General features: G+C 49.4%; 1 protein-coding gene across 2 annotated transcripts in view; it reads left to right on the top strand.

Moving 5' to 3' along the window:
* The window catches only part of CLPTM1 (CLPTM1 regulator of GABA type A receptor forward trafficking), a 46,619-nt gene that overhangs the window by 7,534 nt on the left and 22,315 nt on the right, over nt 1-16,770 (top strand). For both annotated transcript variants that reach the window (XM_048834319.2, XM_048834320.2), the window contains exons 3-5: nt 2,102-2,225; nt 7,554-7,712; nt 9,728-9,845. In XM_048834319.2, the coding sequence (XP_048690276.1) occupies nt 2,102-2,225; nt 7,554-7,712; nt 9,728-9,845 (401 nt within the window). The remainder of the gene's footprint in view (nt 1-2,101; nt 2,226-7,553; nt 7,713-9,727; nt 9,846-16,770) is intronic.

Genomic DNA, 16,770 nt, shown 5'->3' with positions numbered 1-16,770 from the left:
TACATTGCAATAAAGGACCACTGGCACATCAGCTGACTTAAGCTCAGGGGCTTGGACTGCAGGGCTATAAAACTCCAGAAGGGGAGAGGGTCTCAGAGCCCAGGCTCCTGTCTGTCTACACTATTTTTAGTCCCACAGCCTGAGACCATGATCCTGAGCCAGCTGACTTGAGCTCTGAGACTTGGTGTTGTGGTTTTTTAATCACTTTGTAGTTGTACCCTGGGGCTTGCACTGTTGCAAAGTGAGGGTGGGGACAGCAGATGAGGTAAGAGTAGAGCAGAGGCCTAGAAAGGCAAGAGTGGAAGCTTACATTCAACAGAGCCGATGTGGGAATTCAGCCCAGTGACTCAGAGGGGGCTGACTTGGGCTGGTCAGATAAAGAAGTTGAGCTTGGAATGTGGCACTCAGAGTAGATGCAAGTCTTGCAGGACACAAATTTCAGCACGCACATTCAGTGCCTGAAATGTCCTACCTCTCTTGGTTCTGTATCCTTAACACATTTTTAACAAGTTTTTTGTGGCTAACTGCTCTAGAAAATAAATTCCTACCCATGTAGTCTTCACTGTAACGATTGGCTATGGCGCTTAATATTGTAACTGGCATACCTCTGCGGTACTGAACCTTGAAAGGATTGGAACTGTTAACTTTTCAACTTACTAAGGCAAATTAGCTTGCAGAAGGGGTGTCAGCAAGGACTTTCCACTTGGAAATGTGCAACACCTAGAGTTAGCTGTTTCAGTGTTAAGTGTACGAAATCTGTTGTAATATCTACTTGGCATGCCCTCTCTTAGCTCAGAGGGCTGAGTAGCGTTTTTTGGATAGGCTGTAGTTCAAAAGGAATTATCTTGGGGCAGTTCTCTGGCTTGTGCCTTACAGGAGGTTAGACTAGTTGATCACAGTGGTCCACTCTGGCCTTGGAATCTACTGTATAGGGATCCAGTACTACAGATTTCTCTGTGTGATTAAGGCTTCTCTTAGTCCCTGGTATTGCTATAGTTTATTTTCGAGCATCTGCACAGGCTTCCATATGTGCATTTAGGTTTGGGGTACTTAACTAAAAGCTGACATCACTGCCAACTTCTGTGGTCTTTGTATCCCAGTAAATTCTCACTTACTCTGTTGCCTTGCTCTGTCGAATGGTGTGAGAATTCATTGGGGACCTCTCACGTATGTGGCCTTTTCATGGACTACTTGGATCACCAAAGAGGTTTGTTAGCGCAGAGTTCAGGTTGCCTGGTGAATGCTGCCTTGTACCCTTCCAGAATGTGAAGGAAAGCTAAACTTAAAACTTCTGAAAACCAGGAACTACAAATGTAGCCCCGCGTTCAGAGCCTTGTAGGGCACAAGGCAACTGTTGTTCTGCTTTTAAGTTGTTTGCCAGTGAATTTACCTTGATGTTATCTTGAAGTGGTGGTGATAGTGAAGAGGTTATGACGAAGGGGCACCTGCGGGCTGGACCATATGGGAGCCTCCTGCTGGGCACGCCTTACTGCTTCTCAGCTACCAACTCTGTCCAGCCTCTCCATGCCATGGTACAACTAGAAGGGCCAGAGGGCAGAGGGAAAGTCCATCTACCAGCTAGAGACAGCAAGTGGGGGGAGACACTTGAGACCCCTTATTGGAGCCTAACGTAGGGATCAGTGTTCTGCACACCTATATGAGGCTTGCAAAGGTGTGAAATGGCCCCTTCATCTCACTGGGTGTTCTCCCAGCTCTCCTGACCAAGCTGTGTGTATCAATGGCATGCACTGAGTGTACTTGGTTTTAGTTTCCCACACAGACTAGTCAGTTTTTCATAGTGTTGCTCAGCAGGAGTCTGTAACCGTGAACTGGCACAGAACCAGTTTACCCTGGCTGGGCCTCATGACCACAGGCTGTAAGTCTGAGAAAGTGATGTGACCGAGAGAAACCAGCGAAGCTTCTTCCGTACGGAGCTGGCTGGCTGTACAGCGAGCACAGTCCTCCTAACAGATCTGTCATCACTTCAGCTGTAGGCTTGGTGTGTGGGGCTTCTGTTATGTGATTAAGGGGGCATTTGGCTGTGGCAGAAAGGACTGGGTAAAATGTCAGTGTTAATTCACTCCCCCTCTTTCTTCCATAGGATCTTTATCATCTGGGCCATCAGCAGTTGGTTCCGTCGTGGGCCGGCACCACAGGATCAGATTAGCACTGGCGGAGCATCCCGTGTTCCGAGCCGCAACCTCTTCCCTAAAGACACTTTAATGGTAATGGTGAAAGGAGCAGGCCTTTAGCTGACCCAGGTTCTGAGTAGGGGTAGCCACCCCAACTGCATGGGTATCAGACAGTTGTTAGGGCCAATCTCAGATGTAGGGTAAATATGACCTGTGGTCCAGGTGTCTGTATCATCCTGTCCCAGAAGGATCATCATTAGTGCTTGGGGCAGAGCACTGAGACTAGAACCCTGGGAAATGAACCCCGCACTGCCACTATGTGACCTGGTGTAACTCACGTCACCTCAGTTCTCCTACTTGGAAAGTGATACCATCTCCCAGGGATGGCAAGACTGAATTAGTCAGTGTATGTGACGCAGGCCAAAATCCTCAAGATGCTCTTGAAGGGCAATACGGGTCTCCTGTGTTGCACACAATTGCAGAATCCACCCAGACTTGTTCCAGAATCTCAGCTTTCCTTAAAAAAAACAAAAAAAAACCTTGAAAAAGTGAATGATGCAATGGAGGGGAGAGGGCTGATTCTGGGAAGGGGGACGTGGTAGGGAGAGTGTTTTTGGGAAGGGTTTGGGAGGAAAGGGCTGTGTGAGGGGTGAGGGGGGTCAAGCTTTGGTACATTTGACTTTGTGCAGCTGATGAATTCCAAAGGTAAGGGCATTTTTTCAGTGTGTTCTGATTGGAGTGAACTCGGGCTGAGTTATGTGGGCCCAGTTCCAATTCCCACTAGGATTTTGCCATGGATAGCATCTAGGGTGGGGAGTTCATTTCTCTTTCTTCTGCTCCCAAGGGTGTCTCCAAATCCCAGCCTGCTACATAGTCACTGCTCCTCTCTCTCCATATTGGACTTCTCCCAGGGCAAAGGCCACTTCCTGAGTAGCCTTTTTCCTTGGTGCTGAAGGTTGGCATGGAGGAAACCTAGCAACCCTTCCTCTCCTGCATATAAACTAGCCCAGATACCTTCCTGTCCCTCTTGGGTATGGCCAGGTGGGAGCTGCTGCAACTACTGGGATCGTCCCTGTGAGGGCAGGGCAGTTTGAGTGTCAGTGCACCTGAGAGGTGATCAGCTAGCCAACAGGGCAAGCTGCTGCAGAGGTCTAGATGATGAGTTGAAGGGAGCAGCACTTGTAGGAACGCTAGGCAGCAGCTAGAAAACCCAGGCCTGGCTCTCGGATGGGGAATTGAAGGGGTACTCCTGAGGGCGTTCTGCGCCAAAAAAACCAAATATTTTAAAATTCTGCACACAATATTTTAAAATACTGCAAATTTTATTTGTCAAATAAATGTGGAGGCTCCAGCGTGGCATTGGGGACCACAGGCCACTGGTTGCATAGAGGTGGGAGATCACTCTGCAGCTCCTCCCTGTGACACAGACTCAGCGCTGAGGCTGCATCCTACCCTGATACAGCGCAAGGACCGGGCCTGCCCCAGAAACACCCCAAGGCCCTGCCTCCCTGTGCCAGGTGCACCAGGTGTGGGCAGGCAGGCTCAGCTCGGCAAGATCCAAGTGTGGAGCAGCTTAGCATGGGGGGATCCTGGTGTGGGTTGAGAGGGTTCTGTGTGGGGCAGTCTGGGTGCACGCAGCTGAGTGGGAGATCTGGGTGCACGCAGCTGAGTGGGATCTGAATGCATGAGATTGAGGGGGGGTTCTGGGTGCAAGGGTAATGGGACTGCAGGGGGGTTCCAGGTGAAGGTAGTTGGAGCTCAGTAGGGGTGAGGGGTCTGGGGGTGTGTGGAATAGAGCTCAGCAGGGAGGTCTGGGTGTAAGGGGTTCAATGGGGGAGTCCAGATGCTGGGGGAGTGGGGCTCAGTGTGGTGGGGATCCAGATGCGGAGGGGAGGGCAGGGTATGAGGGAGTCTGGATGCATGGGGGTTGGGTGGATGGGGGAGCAACTCCCTGTATAGTGATTCCTCCCCCTGCAGCTGATGAGTAATGGGCACAGGAAGGGAGCGGGAGAGAGTGTTTGCAGAGCTTCCTGCAGACTGGGGAGAAATCTGGGGGTGGGTCTGACCCAGTCCTGGATGCTGTGCAGTGGAAGAGGAAGTCCCATCCTCCCCAGCCCAGCCAGGACTAGCAGTTGAGCCCAGCACAAGGTAGGTGCCACCAGCTGGGTCTTCCCCAGTCCTGCCTTCTGCCTCACAGTGATTTCTCTCTACTGGCTGCCCTGGGCACCCAAAACATCCTGCTGGGGAGTTGCATGACTGCTCTTGTGGATTCCCTTTGCTTCCCTATCAGAAAGTCATTTTTCTCCAGGGAAGCAAAGAAATCTGGGGGAGCATGAATTCTGTGCATGTGCAGTGGCTCAGAATTCCCCTAGGAGTAAAGTGGGAATGAGAAGAGATGGGTGGGGTTGCAGGAAATGAGAGAGGTTTAAAGGGAGGAAAAGTGAGAGCCAGTGGAGAAATCTTGTCCTGTGTGTGCAAGGGACACCTTGGTCCCCAAACCGTGGTTTCCTGGCTAGTGGTTTTGAGTCCTGAAATAACTTCCTTCCATTAAAGGATCGGAGTCTGGAAGAGTTCTTTCCAGTTCCCATCCGTGGTGGGATGCAGAGAAGGATGTGGTACGGCAACATTCTTCCCCCAGCTATCAGCCAGGTGCTGGTTAGGAGACTTGGAAGCTCGATCTCTGAAGTTTGAGCAGCTTGAATGGGAGGGAAGTGAAAATAGAACTCTGGGAAATGAACCCTAAACTGCCACTGTCAGGCAGATTCCTGTGGCCTATATTCGAGCAACCCTGGAGCTGAATTAGTGGAGGTTTGAAAGCTAGGCTTTCCCTTGCTGAGGAGCAGTGTCTGTCCTCTTTCCAGAGGACACTGGTTTTGGACATCACACGCTGAGCATGTCCAGCAAAGTTTGTAAAGTGTGCACCCAGCTCCCTGTCAGCTCCATGGTTCTCACTGATCAGCACTTCCCAAATGGGTCAGCGTCAATAGGCTCTGCGGTGGGCCTGGGACGCTGCACGTTTACTGTTCTCTTCCACTGACTGACCAGAATTCTCTGCATGTCACCCTGGTTTTGTGCAGCTGCACCCACTTCCTGCCCACACATCATCCCCTCCTCCCCCATTTTCACACTGGGTAACCAAACCATCAAGAGGACTTGTCAAAAGTCATGTGGGAAGCTTGTGGCGGACCAGTGTCAAGCTGCAGTCTTTTGTCTCCTAGGCCTGTGCCTCTAGTACTGAGGTATTCGCCTCTTGCTGCAGAATTAGGCTCAGAATCTCAGCTCTCATTTTTAAAAAATGTATGTTTCTAGTCCTATAACCTTAAAACTGTGAGACAAGCAGAAACTGCCGCTGTGATGCTAGTGCAAGGCTGCAGAGAGCCAAACAAAATAGCTCTAAGGTGTGAACCGCCATTCAGTCAGGACCCTATGTACTCCATGGTTCTGCAGCTGCAAACTTGGCATATTTCCAGGAGGTCGTGGAGTCTGTTTTTTTGCTGTGGGTTTTGCCATTTTGCTATGGCTGAGTTCTGATGTTTTGTCTTGTCTCTCTGCCCCATTGGATCCTGTCTTCACCCATCTTTGGCTCTGCAGCATTCCCCACAAGTGGAAAGCCGGTTGGATTCCAGCATGTGTTCCCTGCTCTGCTCAACGGGACCAAGCTGTAGGGGTCAGGATGCCAGAGTTGGGGGCTAGTTTGCAGCAGGGAAGCTGGAAGTGCAGGTGGTGATCAGGGCTGTCTGGAGAACGGTGCAGCAGCTGAGACCCAGGGAGATGAGCCACTAAAGCTAGCTCTGTACCCTTCTGTCTAGGATGCATGGACGGGGGTGGTTGCCATCGGGGTTATCCCAGTTCTATATGGAATATGTGGTGCCCTGCCCTTAACCCTCTACTCTACCGTGCAGCTGAAGCAAGGTGCTCATTCGTTGTCTCTGTTTTCTTAACTTTAAAAGGGACCGGGTAGCACTAGTGCATTTCCTGCTGTAGGTTTGCTCACTTGTGTTTTGAAGTCTGTTGTTTGACGGTGTCATAAGCACCTAGATTTGCAGCAGTTCTTCTGAGTGGCACTGTGACTTCAGAGCATAGATGGATTTGTCACATTACAGAGCTTATTCCACGTTCTCTGTCTTAGGCTCTCTGTTTGTCTTGGGGATGTGAAAAATCCACACCCTGAGAGGCATAGCTATACTGACATAAGACTATGTCTACACTGGCACTTTCGTTGCTAAAACTTTTGTTGCTCAGGGGTCTGAAAAAACACCCCCCTAAACGACAAAAGTTTTAGTGACAAAAAGAGCTGGTATGGACAGCGTTACGTCTGACGAAGCTGCTGCCCCTCATTGGGGTTGGTTTTATTTTGTCACCTGGAGAGCGCTCTCGCAGTGAGAGAGAACGGCCACACAGTGAATCTGACAAAGGTGCGGTTGCAGCAGTACAACTGTGCCATTGTCAGGTACGCTGTGTAGATGTAGCCTAACCCCAGCGTAGACAGCTCCAGGTCAATGGAAGAATTCCATCCTAGATACCACCTCTTGGAGGAGGTGGATTACTTACACCGATGGGAGAATCCTGTCTCACTGAAGGTAGTGTCTACACTGAAGTGCTTGTCTACGTAGGAAAGTGTTCGCAGTTGTACAGGTATAATTAAATTTGTATAACTATACCCGTGTAACTCCCTGTGCAGACACTCTTCTTCCAGAATAAGAGAGTTTTTTTCAGTTTAGTTTAAACCCTTTCCCAAGCAACATAAGCTAAATTTAAAAAAAGGCCCTGTTCTATGGGAATACGGGTGTCTGCATAGGGAGTTATACTAATATAACTGTAGCTGTTTAAATTCAGACCTTAGCTTATACTGTTTCCCATGTAGACAAGCCCATAGTGATTGCATAGCTAACCTGCTCAGTTTACAGCTTTAGAGCTGTTTTCCTTGCAAACCCATCGTGGGATCTGAGAGTCAAGCTGGGGTCTTTCTGACTCAGCAATAAAGATTGTGCAGGCACATAAACTTTTGCAACCCTGTTGCCCTGTGTGGATCACATAGGTATGACAGAGGGCAGGACTTGTCAGTTGGCATGCTGCTAAAGATCCTGATGACACACAAGCCACACCAGACTCCAGGTTCCCCTCACATTCCTGTGCTGCCTCTGCATGGTTAACTGGAGTCAAAAGCAGGAGAAACTTATGTTAGCCAGCAGATGTAACTGTTCTCTTGTGAGCCATCTGCTGAGTCAAAAGGGGCCACTTGTCAGAGCAGAACCACACTTCACAGGTAAGTAATACAGCATTACAGTTGGAGTTCCATCCAGGGGTGGCTATCTGCTCCTGGCAGAGTATCCCCTTTCACCCACCCTCCCTTCAGTATTTTAATGTCACCATCACGCTGAGCTGTCTGCCAGAAGCAACCCTCCTCTCCTCTCCCTGCAGGACCTTCACGTGTATATCTCAGAGCATGAGCACTTTACAGATTTTAATGTCACCTCAGCACTGTTTTGGGAGCAACGGGATCTTGTCTATGGTGACTGGACCAGTGGTGAGAATGCAGATGGGTGCTATGAACGCTATGCAGAGTTAGACATTCCTGAGGTTAGTACATAACTGTGATTTCTCTCTTCCTAGGTGGTTTTTCTCCTGACGCTGGATAATGGGCCATAGAATGGAGCACTGACATGGAGATGAGTTGTTTTCTCCCCTTTTTTGCTCTGTGTCCTCCTTTTAAAGCCTCAGATGAAATGCTTAGGCTAAGGCATTGCAGGCTTTCCCTCTGCAGCCTTCAGGGATTTTACGGAGTGACTGATCTTTCCATAAGTAAGGTGTAGCTGGCATTCTGTTGCAAGCTTGAGTTTCACTCTCCTGATTTGGCCAGCAATAAATTCCCCTGCCTGCAATGTCCTTTCTGTCCTTGTTCCAGAGCAGGAGTCAAATGCTGAGATGTATATGCACAAGGCATTGGTCAGCTTGCAAAACCAGCACCATTTCCTTGTTTGCAAATGAGTGTTGTCTTTGGGTGGTGGCGAGCTGCTGCTCTGCCAGTAATGGTGAAGTCTGGAACATCTCCTTTTATTCAGACCCAGCCTTCTCTCTCTGCCCATATAACTGAAACTCTCACCCAGGCCCCTTATGTCCCATCCCGACTCTGGCTCCTTGCTACCTCTGGCCTGTTCAAAATGCCACTGCTGAGATAGTGTTCTTGGTATGTCAGTTGGACTATATTACTCTCCCTCTTCTATTTGCTCTGCTAGCTCCCCCTTTTGCCTTGTCAGACTTCAGCTGCATGCTATCACTCTTCAAGTCCCTCCTTCCAGCTGTTACTGTTTGCTAGCAAGTAGTCTCCTGCCACTCCTCCTGCAGTGTCTGCCTCAACAGCCTGCTTGCCTGTAGCTCCCATAGTGCTTGCTTCTGGGCCATAAGTAGGCAAGGATCATCATCTCTAAATTGATCTGTCAAGCCACTATCCAATCTTTCTCCAAACTCCTCCTAAAACTCTGCTGCTACAGGACACTGACCACTGCAGTGGCAGGCAGATGGCCCTTGGGGATTACCGAGGCCTGGCTTGGTTGTCTTTTAGTTTTTAATCTCATAAACATTTTTTAAAAAAACCCAAAGTTACTTGGAGCCACTGAGGGGGCTGGGCTGGGTTGGGGGTAGAGCCAAAGATAAGATGGGGTGGGGCCAGGTTGCAAGTGGAGCCACTGAGGTGGTGGGGCTGGGCTGTGGGTGGGGCCATATGATCCTATCACTTCTCACCCATATTCTTTCTTTTATGCCCACTTGGTTTTGTCTGCTATTAAGCTGTACGTTTTTCAAACCATCCATGTCTGAATGGCTCCCACGCAATGGGGCTTCACCTCCCTCAGGCCCCATGGCTTTACTGTAATACAAAACAGTCTTTGGAACAGCCTTATTCATCAGTCACAGGGATTCATCTCTTGAGTCACCCCAAAAGGTTGAATACTTTGCAGCCTCTGTATGGTTAAGAGTGGGCTCCTGCCTTCCTTATGGCCAGACAGAGCATGGGAAACCTCCTTTATCTAGTCATGATTAGACAAGTAGCATTCCGAGAGCAGCCATTCCCACTGTTCAAACATATTATGCAAGTATTATGCACAGAGGTAATTTATGGGCAAGGCTGTCTTTTGTTCCAGGTTTGTACAGCACCTAGCACAACAGGGTCCTGGTCCATGACTGGGGCTCCTCGGCACTATGGTAATATAAATAAACAGCAGACTGAAATAAGGGAAGTGTGGCACTTACATGGAAAAAGCAATGGTCCTGTAGTGATGAAGCTTTATGTTTAAAATTGTAGAGATATGTAAATCTAGTTATAAAACCGGTTCCCCTCGTATGGGCCTTATGTATTAAGCATTTTCATTACATAGGAAATAGCCATGTCACTTTGGATTAGCCAGTGGACTCACTGGAGCATAACGGATGCTATTAGTGCATCCAGAAGAGGAAAGTAATGTGCCTTGAAGTGATCATGACGGGCACAGTAAGCTGCTTGATGCAGACTGCTCTGCGTAGCCTAGGCAGTGTCGTTCCTGGTTTTCCAATGCAGGGAATGAGGCAGCTAACCATCCTGTTGGTGTGTGTGATTTCAGAGTGTGCAGCACAATGGCTCCATGTACGTCCATGTGTATTTTACGAAGAGTGGCTTCCATCCTGATCCCAAACAGAAGAACTTGTACAGAAGACTTGCTACAGTTCACACATCACGAAGTAAGACTGCTCTTGCTGGCATGTGTGGTGGGGTTCAATAGTGTTTGATTTCCGTCTTCTGAAGCATTGGGGATGGTCATGGCTGGAGATGGGACAGTAGCGGGGCCAGGGCTCTGAGGTGGCATCAAGCATTCTTTCTCAGGTGCTTGGCTGGCTGGTTTTTGCTTACATGCTCAGGATTGAACTGGTTGCCATACATGGGGTTGGAAAGGAATTTTCCCCCCAGGTCAGCGTGGCAGGGACCTCGGGGTTTTTCATCTTCCTATGCAGCGTGTGGGTGCTAGTCACTTGCTAAGATTATCTGGGTGTATGTCACTTAATCATTTCCCTGCAATTGTGGGGGCCTTGGGCACTGGTGCCCCTCGGTCCCTTCTGTTCTCCGACTCTGGCATATAATAGTCTAGTCTTCTGAGCGCTGTAATGCTTAGGTCTAATGTTGGTTGTTGAGTTTACTGTGCAGATGCTGGGTACTGTTGGTGGCCTGTGATACACGGGAGGTCAGACTCTGAGGCGGTGGTCCCCAATGTTCCCTCTAATTTTTTCTATTCATGTGCAGCATAAATGTTATGTGTACCGAGGTATGTGCAGATGTTCGCCACCAGTAGAAACAAAAAACCTAGAGACAATGTATATTTTTGAAAAGTTACCATAGGGATAATTAGTCCACCAGGACAGCTTAGGCATTTTAGAACTCATGGCTCAAAGAATCAAATTTAAAGAGAAATAAAAATTATGAAATGCATAAACCAGTCAAAACACTATAATTTTATTCTTTCAAAGTGTGTTATTTTAGCAAATATACATACACTGCAGGAAGTGCCAAGAAGTAACAGCAACAATAATACAAGTGTGTGTTGGGAGATGTGTGGGCTGCTGGGGAAACCCGTACGCTGTCTCTTTAAGACACACTGAAAGCTCTCCTACTCTATCCTGAGCCATGTTGTCTCCCCCTCCCCTGCTCGCAGAGATGGGGTATGTGGCGAGGGGAGTGAGCATGGGGTTGGGGGGGCGCAGCGGGAGACTGTGTGAGCTGGCTGCTGGGGAAATCAAGGTGGGGGAAGGGGCACCTGAACACATGCTGCTGGCTGTGCAGACTCTGCTAATCAGCTGGGCAGCACTGGAATGTCTCCTGTGCAGCTGCCCAAGTGGGCAGCTTACAGGGAATGCAGATGGGTCCCTTCAAGCATTAAACTCTGACTGTCTGATTATGTATATAGTGCTCGAGCAGTGTGTGATAACTGGTGTCACAGTACAGAAGTGTTCTAATACTAGAAGAACTAACTGAGAGGCTACCATAGTGCTGTGTTGGTTACATGTACCTTTTATGTGTCTTGCGCTTCCTAACTAAGGACTTGTCTACATGGTAAGTTAGTGGATGGCAAGCTATGGTGTGATTCTACAGCAGTGGTTCTCAAACTTATTTGATTGCACCCCCCTTCTTTTTGTCTGTAGTAGCCTACAGTGCCCCACCCCCCTTCTGGGCACCTGGCCAGCAGCCACCACTCTCCTTCTGCCCAGATCTGAATGTGCGTAGTAAGTCTCCCCTCTCCCCCTCAAAGTTTCTCAGGATCCCCAGAATACGTTCTGCGCCACCCAGTTTGAGAACCTCTGTTCTACTGTGCTCTTACTTGCCATGTGATACATAGATTCCAAGGCCAAAAAGGACCACTAGTGTTATGTCCTGTACAGCACAGGCCAGAGAACTTCCCCAACATTATTCCTTTTGAAGTAGAACATCTCTTATTTTAAAAAAAAAAAAATTCAACCTTGGTTTAAAAATTCCCCAGTGATGAAAAATTCACGATGACCCTTCGTTAGTTATTCCAATGGATAATTATCCTCACAATTAAAAAATGTGTACCGTCTTTCCAATTTGAATTTTTCTAACTTCAACTTCCAGACATTGGATCATGTTAGACTGTTCTCTGCTAGACTGAAAAGCCAATTATCAAATATTTGTTTCCCAGGCAGGTACTGTAATCCAGTCATCCCTTAACCTTTTCTTTGTTAAGCTAAATAGTGAGCTCCTTGAGTCTATCACTATAAGGCAGGTTTTCTAATACTTTAATCATTTTCATGGCTCTTTTCTGACCTCGCTCCAGTTTATCAATATCCTTCTTGAATTGTGGACAACAGAACGGGGGACACTATCCTAGCAGTGGTCACACCAATGCCAAATACTGAGATAAAAGAACCTCTCTACTTGTAGGTTTCAGAGGAGCAGCCGTGTTAGTCTGTATCCGCAAAAAGAACAGGAGTACTTGTAACACCTTAGAGACTAACAAATTTATTTGATCATAAGCTTTCGTGAGCTACAGCTCACTTCATCGGATGCATCTACTTTGTACTTGATTTTTCTGTTTGTGCATCCCAGCCCTTTTGGCCACAGCATCGCACTGGGAGCTCATGGTTAGCTGATTATCCACCACGATCCCCTAATCTTTTTCAGAGCTGCTGCTGCTTCCCAGGAGAGAGTCCCCCATCCTATAGGGGTGTCCTGCGTTCTTTGTTCTCTAGATGTATGCCTTTACCTGTATTAAAATAATACTGTTTGCTGGCACCCAGTTGACCAAGCAATCCAGATCTTTAAATCAGCAACCTGCCCCTTGCAGAACCCTGCTAAAAACACACCTGCTTGATGAGGCCCCCCCTTACTTTAAATTAAATATGCTGATAGGTCTCAAAGTAATTGTATCATGTTAACTTTGTATCTTCCTAGGTTTTAATCAAAATGGTGTGGGATACATATTAAATGCCCTACAGAAGTCTTATTATATTACAACTATTATCTTTATCAGCAAAATTCGTAATCTCATACCAATCAAGTTAGGATCTATTTTCCATAAACCCATGTAGATTGGTATGAATAATATTACTCTACTTTTATTCTTTCTTAATCGAGTCCCATATCAGGCATTCCATTATCTTGCTGAGGATCAGCGTCAGGCCTACAATTACCTAGGTCATCACATCTACCGTTTTTAAATATTAGCACATTTGCTTTCTTCCATTCTTTGGAAACTCTGTGGAAGTTACAGGATTTATTGAAAAATGAGTATTGATGGTCCAATAAGCTCCTCCTCCAACTCTTTTTAAACTCTTGGGTGCAAGTAACCCAAATGAGCTGATTTAAAAATTTCTAGCTTTGGTAGCTGCTGTTCTTCTGAGTGGTTGCTCATGTCCATTCCATTCTAGGTGTGTGCATGCCCACGTGCATAGTCGGAGAGTTTTGCCTTAGCGATATCCGTAGGGTCGGCTACGGCACCTGCTTGAGTGCTGCGCTCACGCGTCGGTATATTAGGCGCTGCCGGCCCTACGCCCTCTGATTTCCTTCTTACTGCCTGTGACAGTTAGTCGGAGCACCTTGTCTTGCATTGCAAGAGCGTTAGCGGTTCTTACAACCCATTGTTCTGTCTCCTTTGTATTAGTTTATAGGTACTTAGACCATTAAGTTAAGTGTTAGTATAGTTTAGTAGGTGCGGCAGGCCAATGTCCATTAGCGACCCCCACAAGAGCTGTTTAAAGTGTTTGGGGGACAAGTGCAGTAATCTACAAAAACTTTCGCCCTCGAACTCAAAAGGAGTGTGGGATACCCAGTTGAGGGCTCTCCTTATGGAGGATGCACTTCATCCTGCCTCAGAGCCCTCCCAATTGGACTCCATGCCTAGCACCTCGGCATCAGTGCGGAACGTACTCCCAACACTGGGGTCCGTCCTGCACCGTTCCCCCTCACTGGTGCCTAAGAAGCGGCTGCAGACGAAGGGCCTGCCAGCACCAGAGGGGAAGGGGGCTTCAGGAAAAGGACCTGTCAGGCCACGTACCCACCCCAGAGCTACACGGGGATACCGTTATGGTCCAACCCCCCCCCCCCCCCCAAGCTACCCAGGGATCTGCCCCTTGGTAATGGCAAGGGGCCCCGGCTCCTCGTAGGTTCTTCGGTGCCCAAAGCAGTCCTGGCAGCCACAGATCAAATAGGCCGGCTGGCACTGTCGACACCAAGCCAGGTGACAGGCCCCGCTAAGGCCCCCAGCATCCAAGGGCAAGCCGGTTGTGGGACTGCCCTCTAAATCAGTGGAACATCCCTGGTCCCCAGACCACAGGTGCAGGTACCGCAGTCCCGGTTCCCGTTTAGAAGACCAGGTTCCTCACTCCACAATCTCCACCTATGAGACGCAGGACACCTGAGTTAAGGCACCAAACCCCATACCCAGGGTACCATCGGACCTCCCGCCAGAGATCACCATGGTGCAGGTCACCATCGCCTAGGCGGTCTCCCAGGCGTCGGTCCCCTCTGGTCCGGGATAGTTCCCAATCGCGGCACTGGTCTCCGACTCCCTGGTACCACTCTTTGAACAGACACTGATCCTCGCCCTCTCCTTACTGGTCACCGACGAGGTTCAATCAGCAGACTCGGGCCTCTACAGCTCCACCCTGGTCTCTGGATGGGCAGTGGTCTGGGTCGGAGTGGCAGTTCAGCCCCTCACCAAGGAAAGGTGAGTCACCACCAACCGGCAAGGCTGGCACAGCTCCCACAGTGGCGGTGTGGCAGCAGAGCCCGTGGCCCACGCAGTGGCAGTACTGGAACCCATGGAGTGTGCTCCCACCATTTCTCCCTGGCCACATCAGACAAGCTGCCTCCAGCACCACTGACACCAGAATTGGAGCACGGTGCCGAATCTGAAGTGGGGGCAACACACCCAAGGAGCCATCCCCAGACAAGGAAGGGGAAGCTGCCCCTCCCCCTGCAGTGCAGTCGTCGTCCTCTCCGGATGAAACGGTGGTGGGCGCATCCCAAACAGGCAACCCCCCCCCAACGACTTTAAGGCGCACCAGGCCCTCCTCAAAAGGGCAGCTGCCAATCTGACCTTGGAGGTCAAGAAGCTAGCGAAGGAGTCTGACGACCTCTTTAATCATAGAATCATAGAATATCAGGGTTGGAAGGGACCCCAGAAGGTCATCTAGTCCAACCCCCTGCTCGAAGCAGGACCAATTCCCAGTTAAATCATCCCAGCCAGGGCTTTGTCAAGCCTGACCTTAAAAACCTCTAAGGAAGGAGATTCTACCACCTCCCTAGGTAACGCATTCCAGTGTTTCACCACCCTCTTAGTGAAAAAGTTTTTCCTAATATCCAATCTAAACCTCCCCCACTGCAACTTGAGACCATTACTCCTCGTTCTGTCATCTGCTAATGTTATATCCTCTACCACCCCGGCCCGGGTTGCGCTGCCTGTCTACCCAGAGGTCCTTAAAATTGCCAAATCAGTATGGCAGACTCCCTCTTCCATTCTGTCTACCGCCAAGAAGGCTGAAAAGAAGTACTATGTCCCTGCAAAGGGATTTGAATACCTGTACGCCCACCCTCCAGCAGCGTCCTTGGTCATGTCCGCTATCAATGAGTGGGACAGTCAGGGCCAGCCTAGTGGCACACCAAAAAATAGACGCCAAGAGGTGGGACTTGTTTAGCAGGAAAATTTATTGGACAGCCAGCCTTCAATTTCGGGTGTCTAACTATCAGGCCCTATGAGGCAGGTACAACTTCAATCTGTGGGACTCAATTAGCAAATTCAAGGATGCCCTTCCATGGGACCAGGTCCAGGCATTTGCCACCTTAGTGGAGAAAGGCAGAGCGGTAGCGCGAGGCACCCTCCAGATGGCCTGGGATACTACGAACTCAGTGGCCAAGGTGGTCGTCTCTGTGGTGGTCATGAGGCTCAGCTCCTGGCTACGGTCCCCCAGAGTCTGAGGAGATGCAGACCACTCTTCAGGACCTCCATTTTGAGGTAACAGGGCTCTTCTCTGAGCTTACCAATGCTCAGCTCCACAGCCTTAAAGACTCCCATGCCACCCTCCGTTCCTGGGGCCTGCACACTCCTCAGCAGGCTAGGAAGCCGCTCCATCCTCCACCTCTTCAGTCAAGATACAGGGCATCCCCTGTTCAAGCACTTACAGGAAAAAGGACAAAGACGAGGTTTAAGCAGCAGCACCCTTCATCTTCCCGTTCCTCTGCCCAGCCTGGTCCTTCCAGAAGCAGGCATTTTGAGGGTGCACCTGAGGACGGCTACCCGGTCGCTTCCCAGGATCCACTCTCTTATTCTTTCCTCAACTGCCTGTGCCCCTTCCAGTTGGCCTGGTCGTGGCTCACCTCAGACCATTGGGTGCTTGAAGTAATATCTTCGGGCTACACTCTGCAGTTCATGGCCAACTCTCCCTCCCACCCTCCTTCCCTGTCCCCCTTCAGAGACCTTTCTCACGAGCAACTCCTCGTTCGAGAGGTCGAGAACCTCCTGACCCTGTGGGCAGTGGAGGCGGTCCATTGGGACATGAAAGGGAAAGGGTTCTACTTCCGCTACTTCCTAATCCTGAAAGCAAAAGGAGACCTCAGACAATTCTTGACCTGCGCTGCCTCGAGTCTCAAGAAGTTGAAGTTTCACATGGTCTCCCTGGCCTCCATTATCCACTCCTCTCGCCACCTCTCACACGTGCCTGCGGTTGTTGGGCCACATGACAGCCTGTACTTATGTGGTCTGGCATTTGTGGTTCCACCTCAGGCAGTTTCAGGCATGGCTGGCGTCGGTCTACATCCCCAACGGACATAGCATGAACCATCTAGTCAGAGTCCTGGACCATGTCCTGTCGTCACTCACATAGGGGAAAGATCCTGCATTGGTGTTGAAGGGAGTTCCCTTTGCGGCCCCACTCCCATTGGTTACCTTTGTCTCTGATGCTTTGGACCTGGGGTGGATAGCCCACCTGGACAATCTCAGCATGCAAGGTCTCTGGTTTGGTCTCGATCGCTCCATACACATCAATGTCAGGGAGCTCAGAGCTGTTTGCTTGGTCTGCCACGCCTTCCTACCTCTCATAAAGAGCAGAGTGGTTCGGGTCCTGATGGACATTACAGCAGCTATGTTCTATATTGGGGAGG

The sequence above is a fragment of the Caretta caretta genome, chromosome 23, assembly GCF_965140235.1.
Source record: "Caretta caretta isolate rCarCar2 chromosome 23, rCarCar1.hap1, whole genome shotgun sequence".
Lineage (NCBI taxonomy): Eukaryota > Metazoa > Chordata > Testudines > Cheloniidae > Caretta > Caretta caretta.
Note: the sequence above shows the minus strand (reverse complement) of the source record. Positions and strands in the feature narration are given on the sequence as shown.